The 16890-nt window shown below is 35.0% G+C and overlaps 1 protein-coding gene across 1 annotated transcript; it reads right to left on the reverse strand.

The window, feature by feature from the left end:
- Window positions 1–13341: 13341 nt before the first annotated feature.
- LOC128290576 (ATP synthase subunit beta, chloroplastic-like) lies at window positions 13342–14173 on the reverse strand. The gene is made up of 2 exons (XM_053026283.1): window positions 14011–14173; window positions 13342–13574 (listed from the first exon to the last, which is right to left on the reverse strand). The coding sequence occupies exons 1-2, from the start codon at window positions 14171–14173 to the stop codon at window positions 13342–13344; spliced, it is 396 nt and encodes a 131-aa protein (XP_052882243.1).
- Window positions 14174–16890: the final 2717 nt, after the last annotated feature.

Consider the following 16890-nt stretch of genomic DNA (forward strand, 5'->3'; position numbering starts at 1 on the left):
GTAACCATACATTAAGAGGAAATTATGCAGATTTAGCAATCATAAGCAAATAATAAAGAGGCACATAAAGTAACAAATAAAAATGAACCTCATTATTATAAATCAAGTTATTAAATATTTTGAACAAATCTTGAAATTTGAAACTTCCGTTATCCAGTAAAAACCTAAGGTTCCTAATAATAAACCAAAATCGCCTATCTGATTAGTTACAAACGCTTTTTGACAAGCGTTTGCCGCAGCGGGTCGTGTGAACCAAAAACCTATTAATAGATAAGAACACATTCCAACTAATTCCCAAAAAATATAAATTTGTATCAAATTACAACTAGTAACTAATCCCAACATTGAAGAAATGTCCACAATAATTATGATGATAATGATGATGGGGAAAATACCAATTCAAACTGACTGCATTCAAAAAGATGTTACGGCATGGATCGAAATTATAAATTCTCCCATTTTCAAGAGCTTGCTGAGCTTCTTGTGGATCAATGTCACTACCCTTCTCCGCATCATTTACTAAAATAGTGATTTCATTGTTGCCTATTCTAGCAAAACCACCCATCAGAGACATCGTTAACCATTGGTCGTTAAGGCGTATTCTCAAAATACCTATATCTACTAATAGCGGACAAATTAGACACCAGGATCGATGGTATCTAATAAGTTCTTCTACCCACCTTCTTTTACTGATTTTCTATCTTTTTCATCCTATTCTATTTCCGTTTTCAATTTTCAAATTTTTCGTTAGATCAAAATCAGATTTCACTTTTGATTGTATTTGATTCTATTTAATCGGCAGAATTAAAATGGGATGTATAAACGAAAGTTCTGTTTCTACGGAAATTCTTTCGATTAACCAACTAGTTACGAAATCGCGTTGATAGCCTCGACTCGTGTCCTAGCCCGTCTGAGAGATAGATTTGCCTCAATTGTTTGCCTCTTGCCTTCAGCTTTCCTCAAGTTAGCTTCCGCTATTTCAAGAGCTTGCTGAGCTTCTTGTGGATCAATGTCACTACCCTTCTTCGCATCATTTACTAAAATAGTGATTTCATTGTTGCCTATTCTAGCAAAACCACCCATCAGAGCCATCGTTAACCATTGGTCGATAAGGCGTATTCTCAAAATACCTATATCTACAGCTGTGGCAACAAGATCAAGTTGGTAAGGATTAAAATATCCCTTACTTTTTTTATTTATTTCTATGATCGATGATCATAGAGGTACTATCGGGTCGGGTGAATTCAATAATAGACGCCTGGTGGCATTCCAGCTTTCCTTCTCCATTCAGGACCTATCCGAAAGAGAATCCAATACTTCTCGGTTGTGAATATCTGAATAGGGCGAACCGCCCCATGGATATCTTTGCTTCGGAACAAAACAATTAGAATAGAATTAGGCTCGGTCAATTAGAATATGTATTATCCATTTATTATCCATATAGGGGATCCTCCAGTTGAGAAGATCCATCGACCTGAGACGAAGAGAAAGGTCTATCTATTTTATTTAGTTATTCAGTTAAACCAATGATTCGTTATTGGAGCAGATAGCAACAACCATTTCATCCGACATACATATTTTTGATTTTCCAATGAATGGGGAGTCCGCTTTGAAATCGTTCGCCCTGCACCCACCCCCGAGTATATGCTTCAACAGGAATCACGCACACAAGGGTAGATTGATACAATATAAACCTCTGGTAAAATGCGCCCCGCCCATAACCCAGCGGATAAAGTACATTACATAATCTGTTTTAGGGAATTGCGTCCAATAGGATTTGCACCTATACCAAAGGTTTAGAAGACCTCTGTCCTATCCATTAGACAATGGACGCTTTTCATTAAGATTTTTTGACATTTTGACTTTTTTTCTCTTGTTCGGTTTTTTCTTTTCTCTTGGTTGGAAAAACTAAAGAACATGTGAAAAATTGTATTGTTAGGAATTGCGGATTTATTAATTCAATTCAATGATGCAAACTCCAGAAAGGATGCAAGATATACCTATTTTTTTTATAGGTATACTAATGAAAAACTATCTCAAAAAAGACGAACCGAACCCGTATTTTTTTTTATTTCTATTATATGCAATATCAATTTATATTTATATGAAAATATGAAAAATAAAAGAATTGTTGTGAATCGATTCCAAGTTGAAGAAAGAATCGAATAGAATAGTCATTAATCAAATCATTCACTCCATAGTCTGATAAATCTTTTGAAAAACTGATTAATCGGACGAGAATAAAGATAGATTCCCGTTCTACATGTCAATATCAATACCGACAACAATGAAATTTATAGTAAGAGGAAAATCCATCGACTTTAAAAATCGTGAGGGTTCGGGGAAAGGATCTCCCAAGTATTGGGTAGTCATAGTTAAACCAGGCGTAATACTTTATGAAATGAGCGAGTAGCGAAAATATAGCCGAAAAGGCTATTTCAATAGCGACGTCAAAAATGCCTATAAAAACTCAATTCATTATTTCAGGAATATAGAACCAAAGGAAAGAAGTCTTGTCTTGGGAATAAAAAAACAATTGCGAGTTTCCTTTTTTTTTTGACAAACAATATTTCTTTTTTTCTTCGTCTTTTGTCTGATTCGCGAGGAAGGGCCCCGTTGAATTCTTACACTTTCATGCCTATAACTTAGTTCGTCCCATTATCCATTATTCCATATTACAGGGACGAACCCAATCCAGAATATGAACCATAAAAGAAAATACCTATTAAACCGATCACAGGAATACCAGTTACCGTACCTATTATCCAAAGAGGAATCCTTACTCAAAATCTCACTTATCAGATTCCATTGTGGAAGACACAATTTTTTCTTAAGAATTCGCCATGATATATCTGATCCATTTTTCATTCCAGGGTTTCTCTGAATTTGAAAGTTATCACTTAGTAGGTTTCCATAAAGGAATTAGACCTAAGACGATTCCAAATAGAAAAACTTCAATCATTTCAATTTATTTGAAAGGAGAAAAAGAAAGGTAATATCTATCCCTAAATATTAATTTCTATTGCCCATGAATATCAATACCTAATAATTGATAATTAACACGGTAAAGAGCTATAGAATATATGGAATAGGGCAGAAAGCTTTGTTTTTATGAATTGTTCGTTCATTGAATTAATTTTCAAATAAGTCGTATCTTACTCAGACCAATAAATAAAGCTGAGGTTATAGTTAAAGCCGCTAGTAAAAAACCGAAATAACTAGTTATAGTAGGCATGAAGAAGCTAAATGAAATATGTTCCTTTTGTACATATGTTTTGTTTTTGTAAAGACAAAGAAAGAAATAATCTCTCCTATTTACTCCGTCAACGAAGAATCAAATTATCACTATATTTATTCCTTTTCTACTTCTTCTTCCAAGTGCGTGATAACCCCAAGGGGTTGCGGGTTTTTACCAATTGGAGCCCTCCTTCACCACCCCCATGGGGATGGTCTCTGGGTTCATAACTACTCCTCTTACTACGGAGGCTTACCTAGCCAACATTTAGATCCGCTCTACCCAAACTTTTCTGGTTCACCCCAACATTTTTATTGGTAATAAAAACCCAACTGTATATGTATAATAATTGAATTAGAAATTGTATAATTTAACTCTAATGAGTCAATAAAGCATTTCATAAATGAATCAAAGGAGTTAAATTCAAAATCGGCAGGGTATACCCTTTTTTCGAAACGAAATACGAAGAAAAGTTACCATAGAACTCTTTGGATCATCTGTCAGTTGCTCAACGAATTACTTCTTTGGAATGTTCAAAAAAAAGAAAGGGATGCTGTATATGAATCACTCACATATTCTTCTGAATTATATGTATCTGCAGGATTAATTTGGAAAACCAATAAGGATATGAAATTAATTATTTTTTATAGTATAATAGCTAGAACTAATTATTTATATTTAATAACTAGAACTAATTATTCCATTCATTTCGATTTCAAATTCAAGATAATTCAAATTTTGAGTCTAAAAGAGTTTCATTCTAATTATCTAGACTTATAACGTATTATTTCATTTGTATAATCATAAAATATATAAATGCATAAAAAGATTTTGACTCTAATTATCTCTATTTAGAACTCTAAACTAAATAGAAATAAATTTAATCTATATTAAATCTATTCAAAATAAATTTAATCTATATTAAATCTATTAAATCGATCGATTAAATGAAATCTATATAAAAATTTTCTATATAATTTAGATGTAAAATATACTAAAATATAAAATAAACTAGAAAATAAAATGGAGTCAATAATATTAGTAATATTATATTACTATATTAATATAAAAGAAATATAACTAAGATATAAAAAAGATATTAAATATATAGATAAATAAAAATATATATATAAAATTTTAATTTAAATCGAATTATTATAATTATTAGATTCTATCAACATTAGCTTGAATATTAGATTGAATCTACCATTATTATATTAAATATGTTATATTTATATATTTATATTAAGTTTATATTAAGTATGGCATTAAAATTAGAAAAATTCTAGTTTTTCTAAATTGAGTCTATAATTCATATTAATAATTCATATTAATTATGAATAACTAATAGATAGTTAATAGATAAGATCTAATAGTTTGCTGAATCCCTATAGATACCAAATTTCTATTATTTGAGCCCGCTTAGCTCAAAGGTTAGAGCATCGCATTTGTAATGTGATGGTCATCAGTTCGATTCCGATAGCCGGCTTTCCCTATTTGTTTGCTTTTGCCTTTTTTACATAATTTAGAATGTTTTTTTTTTGAAATCAAAGAACAAACAGTGAAAAAGCTTTTTCCCCTTTTCTTTCCAATTCTTTCCAAAACTCATGTTTCTATAATCAATTCGATCCCTCGATTGGATCGGGGGCAAACGCCTACGAAAAGATCGCTTGGATTTAAGAAAGAGTCGCTTGGATTTATCCATGATTTCTTTATTCCTTATTTCTAATATTTCTAAAAAGAATCCTATCCCTATCTCTATTTCTACAGATCCTTTTTGGATAAATAAGATTCATGCTCTACTTCTTACTACTAATTATCACGACCTTGAACAGACACTAAATACACTCTCATCTTAAATTCTAAGTTTGGATTTGCGCCAATGGAAACCATAAATTTCATACACAATAGAAGGATATGGTAGATCTATCTTTTTTAGATAGTGAATGGACGAACCCCATTCTATTCACCGGTACGGATCGTTGATACTTGAAAAAGTTGTTTCTTTTTCTTAGCCCATGATCTGAACAAGTCGCACATACACCCTAGTACATGTTCCTCACTACGAGGACATCCCCAAGAGCAAGGGATTTCGTGACATTTCTAATTGGTGTCTTGCATTTCTAATAAGTTGTTTAATAGTTGGCATCTTGAATCATATACATAATAGACTGGTTTAGATCGATCCTAACGGATGATTCTCAATTACTTCTTTTCTATTTAATAGATTAATAAAATATTAACCCCTTAGGCTTAAGTTAAGAAGGAAAGGAAGAAGAGGATTAAATCAATCTTAATTAAATTGTGGATTGGTGTTAAATTGTTGCTATTGCTATTTGTTATTTAACTTATTTAATCGCTACAAGATCCACAATTCCATGAGCTTGGGCTTCATTGTCGACATAAAACATCTATTTCCATGTCTTGGATACAACCCATAGGGGCTTGCCCATTCTTTGTACATAAACCCTTGTGAGGCTTTCGCGAAGTTTCAGTAGTTCTTCCGCTTCCAAGATAAATTCTCCTGTTTGTGCCTCATAAAAAGAACTAGGAGGTTGATGGATCATTACCCTGATGATATAACATAATAAAAGGTTCTTCTAGCTCACATAATGAGGCGAGAAGAATAGCTAAAAATAGCTAAAGAATAATAAGAAAAAAAGATAGAATTGAACAACCGTACAGGCATTTTTTGTGCATTGCATACGGCTTTACAATGGAATTCTCTTTTTTCTTTCATCGAAAAAAGAAAAAGAGAAAATATAGAGAGCGTCTATTAGACCCAGATCACTAAATAATCCAATTACCACCCTTCTTTTTTTTTTCGGAAAAGTTCAAAAATACTATGATGGCTCCGTTGCTTTATATATTTATTTCGTCTATGATTCAGCAATCCCAAAGTTTCTTTTTTTTTCAAAAAAAAGAAAGAAAGAATAGTCTTTTTTTTTCGTACTCTTTTATTTTATAACATAAATATAAATATTGTTATAAATATTGTTAATAGCCTTTGGTGTGAAAAGAAAAAAAAGTTTGTGACGAGATGGGCCCACAAAGCTAAGATAAAATTGAAATGCCCTTTCTCTCATACTACTCTTTCGATACATAATCTAATGTTTTGAAAAAAAGAAATAAAAAAATATCATATCGAATTGAAGTGCCATGCTATTATTACTTACTAATTCATATTTCATATGGCGAAGGCATAGTCTTCTTTTCTTTCCATCAAACAAAAAAACTCATTGGAGCCGAAGCGTAAGGGAATGCTAGACGTTTGGTAATTTCTCCTTGACGGAGAAAAGATCCCATTGAAGCGACCAATCCCATGCATATTGTATGCACATCTGGTTGCACAAATTGCATAGTATCATAAATAGCTACTCCGGGTATTACCCATCCGCTAGGAGAGTTCATAAACAAATATAGATCTTTGGTATCAATCTCTATACTGAGATATACCATAAGACCAAATAGTGGATTCGAGATCTCGCTATCAACCTCTTGGCCTAAAAAAAGTAATATTTCTCGATAAAGTCGGTTGATTAGGATAAAATTGTATCCCTTAGTAGCCGTACAGCACCTTTTGATGCATACGGTTCAACAAAATTGCGAAAAAAATCAATGTGTAGATTCCACCATCCTTCGTTTTTCTAGTGTGCCTTTTCCAACTTCTAATTTCTAATGAAGGGCTTTTTCTTACATTTTTAAATAAAATGAAATTAAAGAAAGATAAGTTTTGGCCCGCTTTTCCTATAATCTATAATATAGAAAAATTCGCTAAACTTATCGCACAAACTTTTCATTGATCTATTTTTTTTCATTGGGATTCAATCCAAATCACGATGTCATTTTCTTGTTCTGAATGGGCTTCGTCAATTTTTATTCAATTTTTTAGGTTTATGCTCTACTCCGAGTAAAGATCCTTCGATTTTGATTTATGCATATAGGACAAATGACCCAATACCACATCTTTTTGCTATGATTTCATTTCCTTTTTATTTTAATTCCTTTTCTTTCATGTTTTCCGCCAAATATTCAACGTATTTCTCATATTATTCGATTGATTAATAGTTTGAAATCGTTCTTATTTCTATTTCAATTTGTAAATAAAAAGATTTATGATTATGATATAGGTGGTAATCATAAATGTATTACCAATTGGGTTTTTCTAAACGAACTGGATGCTTCATCTTTTCGGTCCAACCAAGACAACCATAAATCATTCTAATTGAAAATATTAATCTGGATACCCCCCCAAAAAATGAAATGAATCTAAAATCTAAATAGAAAATGGCTTGAATGAAATCATAAGACTATCTCTGTTGTACACTTTTCTTTATTTCCCTGGGATTGTAGTTCAATTGGTCAAAGCACCGCCCTGTCAAGGCGGAAGCTGCTCCGGTAGAAATTTCGCGACTTCAAAATGTATCGAAACCTTGGGTAGTAAAAAGAAGTGGGATATTGTATTTCCAGGATTGAATTTCATATTCGAATGAACCTCGTAATCGTAAGAAAGTAGGTTTTTTAACGATGGGCCTAGCAAAAGAAAAATTAGGATAGGGCCCTGCAGGATCCCCCCCTCAAAATCGGACATGAGAGTTTCCTCTCATCCGGCTCAAGTAGTTACACCAAATAAAGATAAAGTAAAGGAGTTCTCGCTTTCAAATTCTAGAACCCCCCAAAAAAGGTCTACTCTTTACTCAAGTTCCAAGAAACATTTCATTGATTGATTCCATTCATTTCTATTTCGAATTCGAAGATAATTCAAATTTTTGAGTCTAAAAAGAGTTTCATTCTAATTATCTAGACTTATAACGTAATTCAGTCATTGATAAACAATTTGTTGGACAATACTCAACGCAGTTACCACTAAATATACAAATTCCGAAATCAATACTGTAATTAAGCAATCATTTTTTTCGAATATCCGTTTCAAATTTCCAATCAACAACGGGTAGATCTATAGGGCATACACGAACACATACTTCACAAGCAATGCATTTATCAAATTCAAAATGGATTCATTCGCGGAAACGCTCTAATGTGATTAATTTTTCATAAGGATATTGAATAGTTACGGGTAAACGATTTGCGTAGGATAAGGTAATCATGAAACCTTGACCAATGTACCTTGCTGCTCGGACTGTTTGGTGGCAATAATTCATGAACCCAGTTACCATAGGGAACATATCGTGAATATCTATGAATCTCATATTCTTTTTTTCTTTATAGTGAAAGAAGTTGGAAAGAAGTTGTTAATAATAGATTACCGAGAGAAATGGGTAAAAGAAATTTCCACCCGAGATTTAATAATTGGTCCATTCTTAACCTAGGTAAAGTCCATCGTGTTGCGATAGAAATAAACAAAAACAAATAAGTTTTAGCTAATGTAATAAAGATACCAATTGTCGTTCCAATGATTCCATTTATTTTATTTATTTCAAATAGCTCAGGGACGAATATGTACGGAATGGAAATATTCCAACCCCTCAAGTAAAGAACTGTTACAAATAATGAAGAAAGTAATAGATTTAGATAGGAATCAACGTAAAATAAACCAAATTTGATACCTGAATATTCGGTTTGATACCCTGCTACTAATTCTTCCTCCGCTTCTGGTAAATCAAAAGGTAATCTCTCGCATTCTGCTATTTTTTTGAGAAATGAGAAATTCAAAATGCTTGGGGATGAAAATGGGGAAATGTCTACAATACCTGGGTTGAATCAGATACAATTTGAAGGATTTTGTGGATCCAAGAGTTTTATAAAACGTTATTGGTGGAAAACAATGTGAATGAAAGATCCCACTGAATTGAATTGGGTCCATGAATCTAAGAAATAGTGAGAATTCTTGATCTCTCTCAATTCGAAAATCCAGGATTTGAATTGATGTCCTTTCATTGATTCCTCCTAAATTGCATTGATTTATCCTAAAGATTTCATTTCAATTGGAATTTGGTTATTCACCATGTACGAGGATCCCCGCTAAGCATCCATGGCTGAATGGTTAAAGCGCCCAATTCGCTCGAATGACCCCTTCTCATAACGATCCTAAGGTAGCGAAATTCCTTGTCGGGTAAGTTTCGACCCGCACGAAAGGCTTAACGATCTGGGCACTGTCTCGGAGAGAGGCTCGGTGAAACAATTAGAGGATTTAAATTGATCCTTTTCGGAGAATTAGACGGTCTTCCTGAACAGGCCTTTTATTTGGTAGGTAACATCGACGAAGCTATTGCGAAAGCTATGAACTTAGAAATGGAGAGCAAATTGAAGAAATGACCTTAAATCTTTGCGTATTTACCCCTAATCGAATTGTTTGGGATTGAAGTGAAAGAAATCATTTTATCTACTAATAGCGGACAAATTGGCGTATACCAAATCACGCGCCTATTGCCACAATTGTAGATATAGGTATTTTGAGAATACACCTTAACGACCACCGGTTAACGATGGCTCGATGGGTAGTTTTGCTAGAATAGGCAACAATGAAATCACTATTTTAGTAAATGATGCGGAGAAGGGTAGTGACATTGATCCATAAGAAGCTCAGCAAGCTCTTGAAATAGTGGAAGCTAACTTGAGGAAAGTGAAGGCAAGAGGCAAACAATTGAGGCAAATCTAGCTCTCGACGGGCTAGGACACGAGTCGAGGCTATCAACGCGATTTAAGAACGAGTTGGTTAATCGAAAGAATTTTCGAGAAAGCAGAACTTTTGTTTATACATCCCATTTTGATTCTGCCGATTAAATAGAATCAAATACAATCAAAAGTGAAATCTGATTTTGATCTAACGAAAAATTTGAAAATTGAAAACGGAAATAGAATAGGATGGAAAAGATAGAAAATCAATAAAAGAAGGTGGGTAGAAAAACTTATTAGACACCGGGATCGATGGTATCTAATAAGTTCTACCTACTATTGGATTTGAACCAATGACTCCTGCCATATGAAAGCAATACTCTAACCTCTGAGTTAATTAGGTCATTTATTATCATAAGGAATCATAAAGAGAAAGAAAAGGGACCTATTACATCGATGGATTATAAATCCAATATTACTTCTAAGCAATACCAATCAAACCGACCAAAAGGGTATGATTATGATGTTGGATCATGTAATATTCATCTTGATAAGAAATTATCTTCATAATATGATAAAATATGTATCACAAACACAAGGGCTATAGCTCAGTTGGTAGAGCACCTCGTTTACACGTGCGCCAATGTTTTTCAGGGAAGTCTATCATGCAATCAAAAGAATTGATCTTTTTGAGAAATCGATGTCTTACTCCATTACTTTGAAGGAACAAAACAAGAAAGCAAAGAATCCCAAGATTCAATTATTCATTAACTACCCGTATATCTTAAGATTAAGAATTAAATATTTTTTTATTCATTTTTTTTCGCGAGGAGCTGGATGAGAAGAAACTCTCATGTCCGGCTCGTAGTAGAGATGGAATTCATAAACAACAACCATCAACTATAACCCCAAAAGAACCCGATTTCATAAACAACATAGAGGAAGAATGAAGGGATATCTTATCGAGGTAATCGGATTTGTTTGGTAGATATGCTCTTCAAGCACTTGAACCCGCTTGGATTACATCTAGACAAATAGAAGTGGGCGCCGTGCAATGACACGAAATGTACGCCGTGGTGGAAAAATATGGGTACGATATATTTCGAGACAAACCCATTACGGTAAGACCTCACGAAATACGTATGGGTTCAAGGAAAGGATCTCCAGTATTGGGTAGTCATCGTTAAACCGGCGAGAATACTTTATGAAATGAGCGGAGTAGCCAAAAATATAGCCGAAAGGCTATTTCAATAGCGGCGTAAAAATGCCTATAAAAACTCAATTCATTATTTCAGGATAGGAATATAGAACCAAAAGAAAGAAGTCTTGTCTTGGGAATAAAAAACAATTGCGAGTTTCCTTTTTTTGACAAACAATATTTCTATTTTTCTTCGATCCTTTGTTACATTGAAAAAGAGATTTCAAAATGATTCAACCTCGGACCCATTTGAATGTAGCGAGATAACAATGGGCCCGAGAATTGATGTGTATTTGAGTCATAGGAGCTAGTAATCGCCGATATGCTCATATTGGTGACGTTATTGTTCTTGTGATCAAGGAAGCGAGTACCAAATACACCTCTAGAAAGATCGAAGTGATCGAGCTGTAATTGTACGTACTCGTAAAGAACTCAAACGCGACAACGGGATGATAATACGATATGATGACAATCTTGCCGTTGTCATTGATCAAGAAGGAAATCAAAAGGAACTCGAATTTTTGGTGCGATCGCTCGAATTGAGATGATTAAATTTCACTAAAATAGTTTCATTAGCTCCGAGGTATTATAAGACGAGACCCAAGTATAGTTAGAGTATTTTGGTTTGTTTATTGTATTATTGTATTGTTTATTTTATTATTATTTATCATTTCAATATATAATTTAAATATATATAAATTTTAATATATTAATAATATATTAATATATTAATAATATTTAATAATATATAAATAATATTAATAATATAATAATATAGAAAGAAAATATCCGTTATATAACTAATTATATACTTATACTTAATATATTATATACCTAATGTCATATTTTCATATTCTCGGGAAGTGGTGACATACGAGCACTTGATTCGATTTATTTCTTTATCTCCCTTGAATTGTATGTTTGTAACAATAAGGACAAAATTTCTTCAATTCCAATCGATCAAGGCGTATTAGTCGATTTTTTAGTAATATACCTAGAAATACCGTTGATTCCTTATTAACGTCGTTTGAACACAACCGGTACATTCCAAAATAATCGTTACTCAGACATCCAATGTAGATCCAACTTTCTATTCACTCGTGGGATGCAGGCGGTCCGGGGACCACCACGGCTCCTCTCTTCTCGATAATCAATACATCCTTTATCGGTGTATGGACAGCTATCTCTCGGAGCACGAGTTTAGGTTCGGCCTCAATGGGAAAATAAAATGGAGCACCTAACAACGTATCTTCACGCACCAAGAACTACGAGATCGCCCTTTCATTACGGGGTGACGGAGGATCGTACCATTCGAGCCTTTTTTTCATGCTTTTCCGGAGGTCCGGAGAAAGTCGCAATCAATAGGATTTTCCTAATCCTCCCTTCCGAAAGGAAGAACGTGAAATTATTTTTCCTTTCCGCAGGACCAAGAGATTGGATCTAGCCGTAAGAAGAATGCTTGGTTGATAAATAATTCACTTCTTGGTCTTCGACCCCTCGGTCACTCTGAACGCCTACGATCGAGGCAATGGGATGTGTCTATTTATCTATCTCTTGACTCGAAATGGGTGCAAGTTTGAAAAAGGATCTTAGAGTGTTTAGGGTTGGGCCAAGAGGGTCTCTTAACGCCCTCTTTTTTTTTCTTCCCATCGGAGTTATTTCTTATTCGAATATGGAATTCAAAGGGATCAAATAGGAAATGATACTCTGAATTATAGAACTATAATGAAATATACGATCAACCAACATTTATCGAATTTGAAAAAGAGTCAGAAGAAATGGTTCGGTCCGCCTCCATTTCTACTTTCCATAAGTGGGCCCGGGCCTTTTCCAGCTGTTCAATAGCCCCCCCACGTAGTTCTTCTGAATTTCGAATAGTATTCAAGATCCTCTCTTTTCGATTTTCTAATAAATCACTTAATGAAAGTAGATTATCTTTCCATTCATTTTTTTTTTTATTTCAAAAATTCCATGATCCCTTCCTGAACCAAACATGAACCTTTCGATTCATTTGGCTCTCATGCTCAATTATTTCTTCTTTATTGGGAATTAATTCCTTACAGCGTTACAAAGAACTTCAGGACAGCATTATCTACGTTCTTGACAGCCCATCTTTGTCTCAGTAGAGTCTTTCAGTGGCATGTTTCGGTCCTCTTCCCCATTACTTAGAAAAAGTGAGCCACCGATTCAGGTACAAGATACTATCATTATTGCCTGGACAATTAGACACCCAACCCGTAATCATAGCGACCCAATTGCAAGAGCGAAGCTCTACCAATTGAGCTATATCCCCGAGCCAAGTGGAGCATGCATGAAGGAGTCGATGCTTCTTCTATTCTTTTCCTTGGCGCATTGGGCCATCTGGACTTGAACCGAGACCTCGCTTGGTGAAGTAAATCATTGCACCTACGGTCCAACCAATTGGGAGAGAATCAATAGATTCCTTTTCGGGCGATTCATCCTTCCCGAATGCAGCATACAACTCTCCGTTGTACTGCGCTCTCCAAGTGTGCTTGTTCCCCCCTTCTTCCTTACCATGGCAAGCAATAGTACCGAGAATTACTACTAGAAAAATATAAAAAAGATCATTGGGCCATGCGGGTTCCCCATAATAATTATGACCCATACCTTTAGCTAATTTAGCTCTTAATACAGGATTGTTCAAGTCAAGTTTTTTTGTTATTAGGATAGGTGAATTTTTCTAGATCCATCGCCCGCCAGCTGGATTAATGGATCGTCCAATCAGAAATTATAACAAAATGCATAGGTTGTTAGAAGGAGTTCGAGAATGCATATACATATTGTATACCACTTAATTAGATTATTTCCTTTATGAGGAAGAAAGAAAAGTAAAGAACCTGGATTATTGAAATGTTTATTTGATTTTGATTGAAAAGGTGTTATTCATAGAATACATTACTCCACTAGAATCCAAGAATTTCCAGGAGCATTTGGAGCATAGTGGACGTTGAGTCTAAAGGATCTACCGCTGGATAAATACCTTTGGCAGCTAATCCTCTTGATAGTACGGTAGTAGCATCTAAATGCACAAATGTTGTGGCGGTAGTGGTCATCAAATCATCCGCAGGTACATAAACTGCTTGAATAGAAGTTATGGATCCCTCCTTGGTAGAAGTAATTCTTTCTTGTAAAGTATCTGGCATGTACAGAATGAAAACTTCTAGCAACAACATAATGGAGGCAGTCAATTAAGATAGATTGATCCGAAATCTGATTCAAATCCAATATAGCACCTATGGGTACATAAGAAATGTATTGAATCGATTGTATTTTATATTTATATATAGTATTATCGCCAAAACAAAATAAAATAAGCATATTTTTTTGTTTTACGCCTCATAACTCTTCCTCACCAAAGCTTGGCGAATAGCGAGCAAGTACAAGTATTAGTAGCATAGAAAAATGCGCTCCTCGTCATTAAATTAATGTGTTTGCTCGTGGTAATTGTGGCCTCTTGGGAGAATCGATGACTGCATCTTTGAGGCATTTGCTAGTACTAGTACATCTGAGAATTCTTAATTGGCTGGTTGTAAATAGCCCCGAGACTATGGAACAAAGGATTATCCCGGACACCTACACTGAGGTATTGATGGTGATTCTCAAATATCGCAGAACAGAATGTGATACGATGAGATAGAATGCAATAGAAACAAAGGCATAGGGAACGGGTTACCTGCTTTTAACGGTCAAAGTGAACCTTTTCATTCTGACATTCTGAATTTTTTATTGTTTCATGGAGCTAAGGTCCAAAATATGGAAGAATTGAAATCTTAAATCAAAACACTATGTATGGATGGTATGAACTGCCTAAACAAGAATTCTTGAACAGCGAACAACCAGAGCTACTACTCACTACATCAAAAAATTTCCATTAATGAAAGGTGTAAATCCATTGGAAAACCAAAAATACGTATGTCAGATGAAATGGTTGTTGCTATCTGCTCCAATAACGAATCATTGGTTTAACTGAATAACTAAATAAAAACGAAAGTTCTGTTTCTACGGAAATTCTTTCGATTAACCAACTCGTTACGAAATCGTGTTGATAGCCTCGACTCGTGTCCTAGCCTGTCTGAAGGCTAGATTTGCCTCAATTGTTTGCCTCTTGCCTTCAGCTTTCCTCAACTAGCTAATCAGATGCGAGCCCCTCCTCGGGCGGATTCCTCCTTTTTCTTCTCAGCCTACGGGGTATTAGCAGCCGTTTCCATCTGTTGTTCCTCTCCCAAGGGCAGGTCTTATGCGTTACTCACCCGTCCGCCACTGGAAATACCACTTCCCGAGGAGAAAGGGGCTCGTGGAAAGAGGATTGTACCATGAGAGAAGCAAGGAGGTCAACCTCTTTCAAATATACAACATGGATTCGGCAATGCAATGGAGTTGGGCTTTCATGCGGATCCGAATGAATCATCTTTTCCACGGAGGTAAATCCTTGCCCGCTAGGCAAGAGGATAGCAAGCTACAAATTACATTTCGGTAGGACATGTATTTCTATTACTATGAAATTCATAAATGAAGTAATTAATCGTGGGGTTACCATTATCCTGCTTTGTAGTGACGAATTTTGTATGTGTTCCTAAGAAAAGAAAAGAAATTTGTCAAAATTTTGAGGTCTTAAAGGGTCGTGGAAACACATAAGAACTCTTGAATGGAACTGAAAAGAGATGTAACTCAGTTCCTTGAAATGGTAAGATCTTTGGTGCAAGAAGAAGGGCCGATCCGTATCATCTTGACTTGATTCGATTTCTCTATTTTTTAAGAATACCGCTTCTCCTACTCGTATCGAATAGAACATGCTTGAGGCAAACCTTCTTCATGTAAAACCCGCTTGATTTAGATCGGAGAATCGTGCGGTTTTATGAAACCATGTGTATATGGCTCGAATCCGTAGTCAATCCTATTTCCGATAGGAGCAGTTGACAATTGAATCCAACTTTTTCCATTATTTTCGTATCCGTAATAGTGCGAAAGGAAAGCACGGCTCCAAGTTGTTCAAGAATAGTGGCGTTGTTGAGTTTCTCGATCCTTTGACTTAGGATTAGTCGGTTCTATTTCTTGATGGGGGCGGGGAAGGATATAACTCAGCGGTAGAGTGTCACCTTGACATGGTGGAAGTCATCGATTCGAGCCCGATTATCCCTAAACCCAATGTGAGTTTTTCTATTTTGCCTTGCCCCCGCCGTGATCGAATAAGAATGGATAAGAGGCTCATGGGATTGACGTGAGGGGTAGGGATGGCTATATTTCGGGAGTGAACTCGAGCGAATATGAAGCGCATGGATACAAGTTATGCCTTGGAATGAAAGACAATTCGAACCAACTTTGCCTATGAACAAGGAAGCTATAAGTAATGCAACTATGAATCTCATGGAGAGTTCGATCCTGCTCAGATGAACGGGCGGCATGCTTAACACATGCAAGTCGACGGAAGTGGTGTTTCCATGGCGACGGGTGAGTAACGATAAGAACTCGCCCTTGGGAGGGGAACAACACTTCACAAATTATCTATTAGAAATGAATTTTCTAGCATTTGACTCGCATCAATCGAAAGATTTAATCGCACACTTGAAAGATAGCCGAGAAAATGGAGAGAATATTTAGATAATTGATTTATATGGACTCTTCCGATTGAGACCACGGTAAAAATAATATTGCCATAAATCAACAAAGTAATATTTCCACTTATTGATCGAAGAGACGTATCCTTTGAGGCCGTAATTAACTTTCCTTGATACCTAATAAAATGTATGAAAGGGTCTTTGAACAACCATAGGTTGTTCGAAAATCATTATAAAAGACTTCGCCAAGATACTTTATTTTTCCATAGAAAAATTCATTCAAGAAAGACCCGTAAGATGTTGAT

The sequence above is a fragment of the Gossypium arboreum genome, chromosome 3 (genome assembly GCF_025698485.1).
Source record: "Gossypium arboreum isolate Shixiya-1 chromosome 3, ASM2569848v2, whole genome shotgun sequence".
NCBI lineage: Eukaryota > Viridiplantae > Streptophyta > Magnoliopsida > Malvales > Malvaceae > Gossypium > Gossypium arboreum.

Bases quoted from the DNA above. Each gene is read 5' to 3' on its own strand.
- LOC128290576 (XM_053026283.1), bottom strand. From the start codon at position 14,173: ATGCCAGATACTTTACAAGAAAGAATTACTTCTACCAAGGAGGGATCC. The intron at 13,575-14,010 runs GTATTTATCCAG...ATATTTTTCTAG, and splicing joins AAGAGGATTAGCTGCCAAAG to TAGTAATTCTCGGTACTATT.